Source organism: Crinia signifera, chromosome 5, assembly GCF_055691185.1.
Source record: "Crinia signifera chromosome 5, ASM5569118v1, whole genome shotgun sequence".
NCBI classification, from domain to species: domain Eukaryota; kingdom Metazoa; phylum Chordata; class Amphibia; order Anura; family Myobatrachidae; genus Crinia; species Crinia signifera.
The window spans coordinates 228,144,305-228,158,354 of NC_139221.1; the positions used below are offsets into that span (position 1 = coordinate 228,144,305).

Genomic DNA, 14,050 nt, shown 5'->3' on the forward strand with positions numbered 1-14,050 from the left:
TGACAAATTGTGTGGGATGCCTAACTAAGTGCTTGGTGTGACTTTCTGTTGGTGGGAGCCATGCATAAAATTGACAAAGGCAGTCTGTTCTGGGCCTTTCAGTGGGCAGTTTTAGATGAAAACTTCACAGAGGGGTGGCAATTGGTTTGAGAAGCAAAATTGAGAGGGTAGGGAGTTCAGGTGAGCTACAATGCCTCCTAAATGTAAATCAATTTCTGAGTGTCTTCTGATGGTAAAAGAAAAGCAGCAGCAAGAGCAGCTGAGACTCCGGAGCAGACACAAGCTCCACTGTCAGATCAACAAGCTACACAAACAGCTGCCAGAGCATCTGAGACTCCTTAGCAGACACAAGCTTAAAACAAGAGAAAGATATAATTCAAGTAATGCTAATTGCACAACCAAATGCTAATTGCATAACCAAACCATAGCAGCGCCTGGTACCTCAGCCAGTACAACATAACTTTCCAAGGACAATTCTAACTTGCACCCTTTTTTTTATTGCATTATGCGCTGTCTTCTTATGTAGAATTTTTTTTTATAGTTTATTGAACTGCCTCCTAAATGGATGAAAACAATATTGTTGTGAGGAACTCAAAACTGACTGAAAATAAGTGGGAATGAATGTTAATGAGGTTAATAATAATGTAGGAACAAAACAGGCCAGAATTCAGTGATTTTAATTGTTTTTAAGATTTTTGCAAGAAAATTTTTTTGCAAGAAAAAATTCAGATCCAAAACCAAAACCAGAAAGCACAAAAGGAGATACAGATCCAAAACCCATGACTGATCCTGACACACATTCCTAGAAATCCTCAACACAGATGATGTAATGGTTAGCATTACTGCCTCACAGCACTGAGGTCATGGGCCACCATGGCCCTGACTGTGCAGAGTTTGTATAATCTCCCCGTACTTGCGTGGGTTTCCTCCGGGTACTCTGGATTCCTTCCACATTCCAAAAATATACTGGTAGGTTAATTGGCTCCCAAAAAAAAAAATTTACCCTAGAATGAATGTGTGTGCGTGTATAGAATATAGAGTGTAAACTCCACTGGGGCAGGGACTAATGTAAATGTTCAAATACTCTCTGTAAAGCGCTGCAAAATATGTGTGCGCTATATAAGAAACTGTTACTAAATAAATAAATAAGTAGTCAGTTTTCACCTCTATATGCCCAACACATTATGCGCCGCCTCCGTCTACACTGTGGGTAGGCACCGCAGTGTAATCGGTAAAAATCCCGGATCCGATCTGGCTTGGATCCGTGTTCCAAATGCCGGGTCGGATTTTTGGTGTAAAAGGGGTATAAGATACTAATTTGTGTTCAGTTCTCTGGTCTCTCTTGCTATATAAAAAAAATCAAATTTAAATTTTTTTTTATCCCTTTTGTCTTTTTTGAGGTCATCTGTATTAACGGAAATGAGAAAACCCCATTCGTCTGCAAGTTTGTCTTGAAGATTTCTTTGTGCCTAGAAATAAGTGATTTGGTTTAATCACAGCAGGCTCACTATAATAATGATTTATCAAGCAGACAATCTTACCAGCTTTTATGTCTTCAATACTTCAGTGGGACAAAACTGTAATTGAGTTTTAGAATCCTGTTTTCCTAAAGCATTATTGCACTAGATTGTTTCTTCTTCCCTTACATACAGAATTTCTTGATGAATGAGAAAAACATAATTTTCTCATACTGCATCTCCAGTCAGCTACTAAAGTGATCTACTACAAATTCAGTATCTAATGAGCCAAACACATGAGCCGATTACAGCCCTATTTCAAACAACCTGTCTAGATCGCTTACAAATGAAGCATGGATCGCTCCATGTATATGGCCCCTGGCGACGGCAATGCGCGGTCTTGCGGAAAGCTATCGCCTCTCTAGATTTATACCACATACAATATAAATCTAGTCATTGGCAGTGTTCTCTTAATTTAGAACAGTGACAGATCGCTCAGCGCAAACCGCTGGTGTATCGCTGTGCTGAGCAGTCTGTGCTCAACTAGATCGCTCGGCACGCTGCAACTTTTGTCCTGTGTACAGGGCATACCAGAAGATCAGTGGCGTAACTACCTAAATTTCGGCCCCCGCCGCATCTGCGGTCACGGTCCTGTCTCTCCCGGCACCGGCTCCTGCTGCTATAATGAAAACGGACTCTTAGGGGGGGGGGGGCAGCCATTTTCTAAGTGTCCGTTTTCATTATAGCTGCAGGAGCCGGCGCTAGGAGAGACGGGACCGTGACAGAAGGGCAGCAGCAGGTAAGTGCGGTAACTATAGCCCCGCAGACCCCCGACGCCCACATGTTCTCTGCGCCTCCCCGCCACCACGGGGGCTGCGGAGCTATAGCTTCACCACTGCAGAAGATTTACTATTTGCTTAACAATAATCTTCTCATGCAGTCACAATAGTGTTGATGTCAATGATAAATTCACCTGTCTTTCTAAACTGTGAATATAACAAAAAAAACTAAATGAGTAACTTTCATTAATATACTTATTTTTATTAAAAAAAGATGGATAATTGTTATACCCATTTTACACCAAAGCAATAACCTGGGTTGTTGCTAAGTCAACCTGGATCAATCCTTGGTGTAAATGGGGTAAAAAAAAATAACCCGGTCCTGATAACCGGCAATTCAACTCAGAAAATTTTCCGGATTGAACATGGGTGAGACATGGGTTCAGGGGCAATGTAAACGGGTAGCCCAGGTCATCTGACCCAGGACCCATTTACAGTGGGGAAGCCCATACCTCCCGAATGCAGCGTCCTGCAGAAAGTCCAGAGGTCAGACAGGGGGTGCATGGAAGGGCATTCCATAGGGTGGGAGCAGCCCAATGAAAGTCCTGTAATAGTGAATGGGAGCTGGAGATACGTGCAAAAGACAGACGCAGATCTTGTGCAGAATGGAGTGGTCCAGATGGGAGATATTTTGTGATAAGTAAAGAGATATATGCTGGTTAATAGTTTTATATGCTAGCAGAAGGGTTTTATATTGAATACGGTAAAATACAGGCAACCAATGGAGGGACTGACAGAACGGATCAACAGATGATGAGCGTCCTGCTAGGAAGATCAGCCTAGCAGCAGCATTTAAAATGGATTGCAGTGGTGAGAGTCTGTTACGTAGTGACATTATACACTGATAGATTTATCAGCTTTATTGGCCAGGTATAAAGTACTTGCATATACTAGGACTTTGTTTTTGGTTGGCTGTGCAGCAGCCAGGTGGGTAACAAGTAAACAGCATACAGTATAAACAATAAACAATATAAACAGATGGGGGAACATGTACAGTCAAATAGAAAGTTATTCCGAGGGGACACCGTGTTAGATTATGTGCAAAGGATTATGGCGTGACTAGACAGTGAGGAGTTCATGAGTTCATGAGTTCATATGTCAACAGGTGAACCGCTGTTCACTTTTATGTAACCTTGCTCATATTGCCCCTCTTACACTTCAACAACAGTTCTGGCTTTTAAACCCAAGTTTTATTATGTTTATGTATTTCATGCTTAGGAAAACACTGGGCATTCCCATGGGTATGCGGGTGGGCCGATGCCTGCCGGAGTGGACGTCTGACTTCACATGAAGTCAGCTGCCCGCTCTGTCTTTATTCCGGCGGCTGCAAATAGTCTCAAGTCAGACCAACCAATGATTTCTCTCTGCCTCAATTAGTACTATATTTGCTAATTGTACAACTACGATGCATATGCTTTATTAAATTAAGAAAGAAAGAAGAAAAAAAAACCTAAACAGGGGAACGGAAACTAGGGAAGACATTGTTATTTTGCCACTCTAGAAAACACTGGTTAGACCTCACTTGGAATTTGGAGTGCAATACTGGGCCCCACATTACAAAAGGGACAATATATTTATTCACTCACAGAAGCCCGCTGCTACATTAATGAAAGAACCCACGCCATTTGAGATACTGTGCTCCCACTCGTCGGAACCCGTGCATGTTCTATCAACAATTTATAAGATTATACTCAACAGCTACTCCAGGGATATTCCCTCTTTTTGTGCGGCCTGGGATTCTGATCTCACCCCATGGGGAATACATATTAATTGGAAAATCCACTGCAATAATATGGCTCGATGCTCAACGAATTTGGAGGTCGTGGAAACACAGTACAAATTATTTACCAGATGGTATCGGTGCCCCCCTTTGATACACAGGATTTTCCCTTTGGTCTCTCCCCTTTGCTGACATTGCAACACCCAGCGGGGAACTCTGATACATATATGGTGGGATTGCCCCCGGATTGTGACCTTTTGGAACAAGGTCATCTCACTCTCCTCTGAAATTTTGGAACCCCCGATAACATTGATTTTTGGCTGTTATCTCACACCACCATCCCTTTCACTAAATATAAACAGTCCCTCCTAAAACATCTTAATAATGCAGCGAGAGCGGTGGTGCAGGTCCATTGGAGGTCTACAGACCATCCTACCATCTGGGAATGGTTCCAGAGAATTGAGTTCTATAGAGCCATGGAGGACATATACTATTCAACCTTAGACAAACAATCAGACTATGTAGCCACATGGTCACCTTGGCTTAATTTTAACTCCTCCCCCACATATAAAACCTACATGCCATCTGACCCCCTTTAACGTTGGCCACATATTTACTCTAATACACAAATTGAGAAATGCCTGAGATCTCAGATTCACTTAACATATGTTTTATGTTAACGCAACCACAATCCCCCACCTTTCCCCTATCTAAATCCTTTGTCTTGTTAAAGCAACCATTATTGTAATTAGAAGTTTATGATAATATGTGAAGAATGAATCACCAGAGTCGAGATGTGACATGGTATTGGTGGTGTTAAATTGATGATGCTTACTGTCCTACTATGTCCGGTCTATACAATGATTTGTGTTTAAAAATATGTAATGACTTTCTTACCCTTTGAAAAACTTAAATAAAGAATATATATATATATATATATGTAATCGGAGGTCCGGCACTCCTCACTTGCCCCTGCTCCACTCTGTACCTTGACCTGGGTGCCCGCTGCGTGCTGGCTGTACCAGCGCTTGTATGGATAGCATGTAGTAAGTAGCGTCACTCCAGGTACTTGTTCAAAAACGAGTTTACTGTAGGTCAACAGTGTTTCGGGCTGGAGCCCGTCTTCAGGCCCGTCTTTATGTCCTGAAGACGGGCTCCGGCCCGAAACACTGTTGACCTACAGTAAACTCGTTTTTGAACAAGTACCTGGAGTGACGCTACTTACTACATGCTATATATATATATATATATATATATAGTTATAGTGTGAACGGCTGGCACTTCTCCTCTTTAAAGAGATTCTTTGGGCCAGGTGCCTTCAGCGGGGGAACAGCCAATGGATGCCCCAAATATGCAGTAGGGGTAGCAGTCGTTTTTTCTTCATGAAGTCCTGAGTGCCGCTGCTACCCCTACTGTATATATATATATATATATATATAAAAAGAGAGAGAGAGAGAGAGAGAGAGAAAGTCACAGGGGAAGGCACTCCCAATCACAAGGATATCTGGCTCCGGTGCCAGTGCAAATGGCCACAAATGGCCTGTAATGCAGCGGAAGATAATGCACGCACCCACGGAGACTAAGTAAACTTTAGAGACTCTGTAGTGATCAAAAGTTTTCGATGCTTTATTGCATCTTCATCAGGATGATGAAGATGCAATAAAGCATCGAAAAACGTTTGATCACTACAGAGTCTCTGAAGTTTACTTAGTCTCCGTGGGTGCGTGCATTATCTTCCGCTATATATATATATAAGGAATAAGGAAACTATTAGAAACATAGAAACCGGAAGTATGCGTTTCACAGAGCGGAAACGGAAGTTAGAGCACAGTTCAGTGCGGGAAACCTGAGCTGTTTGGGGATTGGTTATTACTAGTATAAAAGGAGGGCAGGGACCCCCCACCAGACACTCTCCTGAAGAAGTCCAGAGGGATGAAACGCGTTGAGAGGGACCATTTGCTATGACTGTGATGGATGGATGACAATCATTGTGTACATCACCACCAGATAAGCCCAATTTGTTTTTATACATTGTACGGATTTTAATTGTTATTTGCGGTGTGAATAAATTGTGTTGAACATACTGCACTAGTCCGTTTTCCCTGTACTCTCTCCCTACATGTGTGTACCGCAAATTACATGGTGGAGTGGTTTGAGAAGGGAGTTTCCTTGAGACCTGTTGAACAATCACCGGGACTTTCTTGATAAAGACGCTCACAGAACAGTGGTGGAAAACCACCCTACACGGTACACCTTTAAAATTGGGGGTGTTGGTCTGTCTTCATGTGGTGAGGGGAGACAAAATTTGTTTAGAAATTACTACACTATAGGCGCCCATCTCACCCTTCTTTCAGATTTACTACACAGAGGGTTTAAAAGAACGAGAACCCATAGGAGAAGGTGCTGCCGCCCTAAAGGAAAGAGGGAAGTGTATACAAGGTCTAACATTAGACAGTGTGAAGAATTCTAATATCCAAAATCAGGGGACTACCAGCGCTAGTACCACCACATATATCCATATATATATATATATATATATATATATATATATATATATATATATATATAGCAGTAAACGAACAAACAAGCAGCAGCACTCTGGGAAATTTCCAAAAAGTATATTTCAACAAAAAAGCATACCGACGTTTCGGGGTATATATCACCCCTTTGTCAAGGTGGATGTACAGACATATATATATATATATATATATATATATATATATATATATTGTAGGACAATATAGAACTAGAAAAAGTCCATAGAAGAGCAACCAGGCTAATAAAAGGGATGGAGTGCTTAAGCTTAAGCTACGAAGAAAGACTAGTCAAATTAGGAATGTTTCTGATAGAAAAGAGACGTTTACGGGGAGACATGCTTAACATGTACAAACATATAAGGGGCAGTATTCTAAACTGTCAGGCAACCTCTTTACTCTGAGGTCAGAAACCAAGATAAGGGGGCATACGTTCAGACTAGAGGAGAGATGATTCCGTACTCTTAGAAGGAAAGGGTTTTTTATGGACAGGGCAAAATAGGTATGGAACTTTCTTTCAGAAAAGGTGGTAATGGCAGACACACTGAACACATTTAAAATAAGGTTGGAAAAAACATTTTCTGGAAAAACATTCAGGGGTGCAACTAATCACTATTCAGCCATAGTTTCAACAGATGGAAATACTAAAATGGGGATATCATATCTAGTCTATACCAGCTAACGGGTCCTGTACAAGGGTTGAACTGGATGGACGTGAGTGTTTTTCAACCACAACTACTATGTTACTACTGTATGTTACACAGAATTGACCCACTGGGCATGCAGGACATTATGTAGGACCATTCAATGAATGACAGATAGGAGTACACACTATACTATGCTTACCAAATATTGTTCCCATCCACATCTGATATATATATAATGTATGATTTATCTAGATATCTTATAGTGTGCACCCAACATTACACCTATATTCATAGTTTATCATTCCACATGATCAGATTACTGTACATTTGACAATTTTTTTACCTAAATCTGTAGTTGGATCAGTAGGTTAATTTATACCATGCTATTCTATGTTTTGGTTTTCTGGTCAGTTGTAGTTAAAAGTCTTTACATGATTATTTCTCTTTACCTCACAATATTCTGTGATGATGCAGAAACTTGCATTCTCTAGGAAGCTTGCATGAAACATGACAATGGCAGGGTGGTCCAGCTTTGACAACAGCTGTGCTTCCAGGTTAGCTTGGACAGTTTCATTGGGGTTAAGCTCTCCAACAGCTATCTCCTTCAGCACCTTTCTGCAAGAATAAGATTGACACACAAAGATCATTTATATGTCTAAAAATTGGTCCATTTTTTGTGGCAAACTTGCCATCTCATCAATCCCACAATTAAACATGGAAGTAGTCGTCATCATCACTATCATCATAAAACTTGCAAAAAGATTAATGAAGTAAAAAATATAAGAATCTTCATAATTTTATTTTGCTAAAATTAACGTATACATAAGGTCCTTACCCTGCAATGGCTGTTAGCTGTTCGCAGAAGACTATAGTGGTATCTAGGCTTTAGCTACAGTGTCTAGGTAGGTATGAAAAGGTCGTCAACTAAAGGTCAATAGTCAAAATGTGGACATGGTCAAAAGGTAGATAGGCAATAGGTGGACATGGTCACAAGGACGACAGTCAAAAGGTCCATATGAAAAATGTTGACATGAGTTATTTAAGGTTGACAAATGGTCTACATGAGTTCTTAATGTTTTTGTTTGTAAAACCAACTTGTTCATACTTTACCACGTGGGCATAAAGTCAGATTTTAATAGTGTGCCGAGCACAGCAAGGCACCATGCCTGACCGTCGACCCAAAAAAATGAAAAACTCAATGTTGACCTTTGACCAAGTTGACTGTCGACTTTTTGTCTGTCAACCTTTTGACCCTGTCAAACGTTAGTTGTTGGCCTTTTGATTGTAGACCTAGACATTGTAGATCTAAAATAACTTACACGAATAGCTGCTTTATTTTAAGCATTATTATTTTAAGCATTTGATTGAGCAGCTTTGGTATTCAATCCAGGATTCTGACTGTTGGAATGTCCCGACTGTCGCAATCCCGGGCCATTTTTTTGCCCAGCTCGTCAGTTTCTTGACACGCAGAATTCAATGTTTCACCTGTCGAGTTTCAAAAAGAGGGCTTGTCGGTGAAAACAGCCGGGGACTGTCGGGTTGTGTTGTGTTTCCGACACAACAGATGTGACTTGTTTTGAAGTCAGATCTGTTTTGTCAAAATCCACCTTCAATGCTGTTGGAAACAGCAGCAATGGCGGCGGGCGCTAGTTCCCCTGTCAAAAATAGCGCCTGACACTGAATACCCCCTAAGTCAGAGAACGACTTAACAATAATGAGACTAAATTCACTATTATATGGAGGCATAAATATTAATTTGTAAATTTTCCGACATTGTACAAATTATGTTTCTTATATACAGTTGAGATGCAGTTCTGTTTTATTTTGTTATTGCTTTGAAAGAAATAGCCAGTGGCACAGCTGCACACACCACCCAGGGAGACTGAGTACTCTTCCCAGTTATCAAAAATACCATACTTATTTAAAAATGTAAGTCTTTTCTCACACTAAAAAATTCTAATTTGGGAAAGCAGCATAGAGAAAAGGTCAATAACAAACTAAGACATGCAGCCAGAGAAAAACAGCCACACTGCAATGCTGAATAATTTCATTGTACATAAAGCAAGAAGAAACTTAATTCTGCCCACAGTCTCCCACATAATTCAACAACTTAAATCATAAAGTTATTAATAGTTTATTTTTTATCAAGTAACAAAATGCAAAGTGTACTCTATGAACAAAGATAAATCTAATTCAATCAATATTTAGTGTGACCACCCTTTGCCTTCAAAGCACCATTGATTCTTCTAGGTACACTTGCACACAGTTTTTGAATGAACCCGGCAGGGAGGTTGTTTCGAACCTCTGGGAGAACTAATCACAGATCTTGTGTGGATGTAAGCTTGCTCAGATCACTCTGTCACTTGTTTTCCTGCAACCGGCGCGTTCTGTTGCATTAACATTTTGCTAGAATAAAGCTGTTACCTGATGTAGATAAGCTGATATGTACACACTAGGGCAGTGTTTCCCACACCTCTTTGAAGCATAGCCCCTTAAGGTCCTATACACTGGATGATGTACTGTACCTGCAAATTGGGATCTTTGGCACCATGCAAAACACAAACCTAACCTACAGCAGGGCCGTAACTAGGGGGGAGGGCTAGGGGGTCACGCGCACCGGGCGCTGGAGGGTGGGGGCGCTAGTGTGAGGTCCCGGGGATGGGCAGCGGGGGTCCAGGGACTGGTGGGTTAACGCTGGCTCCTACCGGGGTCCCGGGGACGGGCAGCGGGGGTCCGGGAACTGGTGGGTTAACTCCGGCTCCTACTAGCGCTGTCGGGCGGTGGGCGGGAAGCAGGTTTTGAAAAGACTTGCCGGACGCTGATTGGCTGAATTCAGCCAATCAGCGTCCGGCAAGTCTTTTCAAAGTCATCGGCGCTTCCTGCCGCCAGGCAGATAGCGCTAGGAGATGGAGTGAGAGAAGGCTGCCGCTACACCAGTCCCTGGACCCCTGGACGCTGCTTTCCCCTGCTGGCTGCACACAGGTATGTTGGCAGTGGGGGTCCAGGGACTGGTGTAGTGGCAGCTTTCACATACACAGCCGCTCGCTATTTGCCTGGCGGCGGGAAGCGCTGATGATTTTGAAAAGACTTGCCGGATGCTGATTGGTTGAATTCAGCCAATCAGCGTCCGGCAAGTCTTTTCAAAATCTGCTTCCCGCCCACCGCCCGGCAGCGCTAGGAGCCGAAGTTAACCTTCTCCAGTCCCCGGACCCCGCTGCCTGTCCCCAAGGCAGTAATTTGGTGTTTTTTGTTTTTCAATGAACCTAAACAACCATCATTCATTGTTCTTACAGCTCGGTGCTAACACAGGACAGCCAGGCAACACACCCTTTTCTATCCTGGAGACACAAGGGTATCTCACATGTGAAAACCCTCCTATGGCAACGGCTCCTTTGACGGTACAGACATTGGCAGACAAATACACGCTCTTCTCAGGCACTGGCCATTTACCAAGCCCATCACTATGCCGGGGTAGTCATCAGGAACCTTTAACCCAAGCCCGAACAAAACACCTAGACACATTACTATTCAAACCCACATCGGGCAGGAGGGCCATTTCCACCTATTACCAAATCCTCCATACACCTATCAATCTGTCAACAACACGTACAAGCTTACCCACATGGCTGCAAAAAAAAAAATTGGGTCGGTCGGGTCGATCAAATCACATGCAATGTGATTGACCCGATTTTTGCAACCCGATTGCATACAATTAAAATCGGTGGTGCTGTGCTAGGAAACAAGTACCCAAATTATTACAAAAAAAAAAGATCTCTTACTGAAAAATATAAAATAAGATATTACATTTTATATGTCATCCTTAAGGCCCTTATACACAGCTCTGACTTCTCTGAGGGACAAGCTCCCCGGGAGAACTCCTTCCAACTTGGCACTTGATGTGCTATTTTTTACATGCAATAAATTGCGATTAATTGCATGTAAATTCCCGGGGAGCTGATGGGGGAGTTCAAGAAAGCATTCTCTTGCACTTGCACTGCTTTACTTTGGACCGTATTCGGATTGATTCGCAAGGCTGCAAATTTCGCAGCCTTGCGAGTCCATCAGACGCCGCCCCACCCCTGCACGCTGCGAATGGATGATTTACATAATCATCCATTCACAGGCGGGGGAAAAGGCGACCATCGAATGATTTCTCCAGTGTTCGCAGTTCAGAGACACCTATATAGTGACTCTAAACTGCGGGCACCTTGTGCAAGGACAGGGCGGGCAGCTGGCACCTGGTTACGTTAGCTGCCCACCCCCCGCATGTCCGTCACGGCCTCATTAGCATGAGAATGCCCGGTATATTTTTTCATATACTTTGGTGTTAATTTTACATTAATTATCACCTGTCATGTAATGTTGGATGGTAAGTCTTGTAGCAAGATTTACAGATTTGAAAAAATAATTAAAGTAAAGGAAGAATCAAAAGTAACACACATTTCATAGCACAAACACTTTGAATTTATTAAAACGTTATACTTTATATAATTTCATATGGCCATTACAGATCTAAAACATTACACTGTACAAAAGACTCTCGCACACCCAAGTTACAAGCCTTAATGAAAACATAGAAGGCACTGAAACAAAGCCAGTGTTTATATGACTAAAGGCCAGCATTGGCCTCTTCTCACACTATTCTGACGGATAGGGACAAGAAATGAAAATTAGCATTTGTTTGACAGCTGATCCAACGTGCGGTCCCGTCACAGTCAGGTTGGACCTGATGCACCAAGGATAAATCGGATGACCATGGATAAAATGCCAAAAGATATATCGCGCATTTACAGTATGTTTATTTGCCAGAAATATAATAATACAGTATCTACAGTTGTTGAAAATTGCTGAGTATGGGAAAACAAATTTATCCACAACAAGCAATTTTTCTACTACATACAAAGAAATGTCAATTTGTCCATATCCAATTGCCAGAGACCCGTCTTCCTTGCTCCACACAGATCATGTCACTTACAGATCTGCCAGGCCCTCTGAGGCCTTTGTTAAATATAACTTAATGCATGTTCTTCCCAGGATAAAAATAGCAGGAAGAAGTAGAAGTGACAGACTAGCTTGTCGCATTTGCCAGTTACTGATTTTTATGATGTTGGTGATCTGACAGGTGCTTGGCTTGTTAGGATACTGCATTTTCCACATTGACCTCTGTAATTCCTGATCCACTTGTAATGAAATGAATTCACACTGTGACATCAAATTATAGCAAGAGAGTGGCTGTCTGAGATTCTTCCACAATGATTACATCACATAATGACATCTGCTACTCCGGAGTGCCGAAACAACATACTGTACATAACATGAAATTAATGGCCGGGAGAAAATAAATGATTCTGAAAGCAACGTTTTCAAAAGTGTGAAGGGGAAAAGGAAAAACAATACTATTCTCAATAATATTTATATTAGAATTCTAAAATATATTGCATTTGCACATGTTATATCTGCCCCACCTGCAGTGCACATGGTTTTGTCCAATTGAGAAGGAATTTGCCTCTGAGCGAGAACCAGAATAAGGCCCAGTGTGTGTATATCTACTGTATATATCTATATTATTCTGCGCACTCCGCCTCTGCGTTCCCCGACCGTTGTAATGTATTTAATACACAGCTTTTGGATTTTTGAATCTCTGAGTGTGGCTGCTTGTTCTGAAGTGCATGGTTTATATTTATTTGGATGGAGTTCTTTTTGATTCTATAAATAAACTCTAAAGGAGGAGAGGATGGGGCAAACAAGGAGATAAGAGGGATGGAAAACGGGGGTCTTGGAAATGACCCTTAAATGCAGAATTATATAATGCTATATAAGTTTGCAACGCATATAGCAAGTAGTAAACTTAAAAACATTGCTGATGTTATTTCAGGGTTGCCTAACCTCCTAGAATGGCCGGGAGGGTCCCGGAAATCGGGTCTCCCTCCCGGCCCCCCGGAAAGGGTGGCAATCCTCCCGCATATCCCCCCATCTCACTCAATGTGTCCCTCGCCAGGGGGGTCCGCGGGTAAAATGCAGCGATCACTGCATTTTAGTCCCGCCCCCCGCAGTGCAATGCCTGAAATACCGGCATTGCACGGCGGGGGGCGGGGCTAAAATGATGCAATGCTGTAGGCACGCCCCCCAAACCACCTCTTTTTCACTCCTGGATATGGCCCTGCCCCCCTGCCTAACAGAGCTGGCTGCCCTCTCCCGGAGAGGGCAGCTCAAAAGTCAGCAAGTATGTGTTATTTTGGTTGACATCTGGAAGTGAATCTACTGTATGTAACATTCCCAATTTTTGCAATAACGTTCTATAACTTTTTCTATAAGTTTTAGGGAGTTTTATTAACATTTTATGACAACCGTATCAAAAGCACTATAATTGTCAAGGAAGATTAGGATTAAATATTAACCTTTGTCTCTAGTCATCTGCAGTTAAGTGTTTCCTTACTACGGTTTCTCCAGAAACCTGGCTGTAGGGTGTCATAGATGCAGGCGTTTGAATACAGGTATGCTTTCAGTAATGCAAGAAAACATAGGAGGATAGCTCTGATTCGGGGTAGTTCCAGGTTATGGATTGTGGATTGCTGTGAATTTCTGAACTCAAGCAATGTAGAATCTCTGACTTTATGGAGGACTGCTTCATTGTGTGTTTACAAATGTAAACTGCAGATGTTTGCTATAATTTTGCAGATCTTGTACAGAACATTGACCCCTGGCACCATGACTTGAAAGGTAAAATGCTCATTAGATTAAGTAAAGCAGATGTTCATTCATACTAGAGGCACACAACAGACTTCACTGGCACAAAAATGCTTAATTACAGAAACTTTTAATAATTTCAACACAGTTCATAATAAAGATTTTG

General features: G+C 42.0%; 1 protein-coding gene across 2 annotated transcripts in view; it reads right to left on the minus strand.

Annotated features, from left to right (window-relative positions):
• The window catches only part of NEK11 (NIMA related kinase 11), a 270,045-nt gene that overhangs the window by 214,695 nt on the left and 41,300 nt on the right, over positions 1 to 14,050 (minus strand). For both annotated transcript variants that reach the window (XR_014475030.1, XM_083188604.1), the window contains exon 3: positions 7,647 to 7,812. Coding sequence is in view for 1 of the 2 variants with exons in the window: in XM_083188604.1 (XP_083044730.1) it covers positions 7,647 to 7,812 (166 nt within the window). In the remaining variant the exon portion in view is untranslated. The remainder of the gene's footprint in view (positions 1 to 7,646; positions 7,813 to 14,050) is intronic.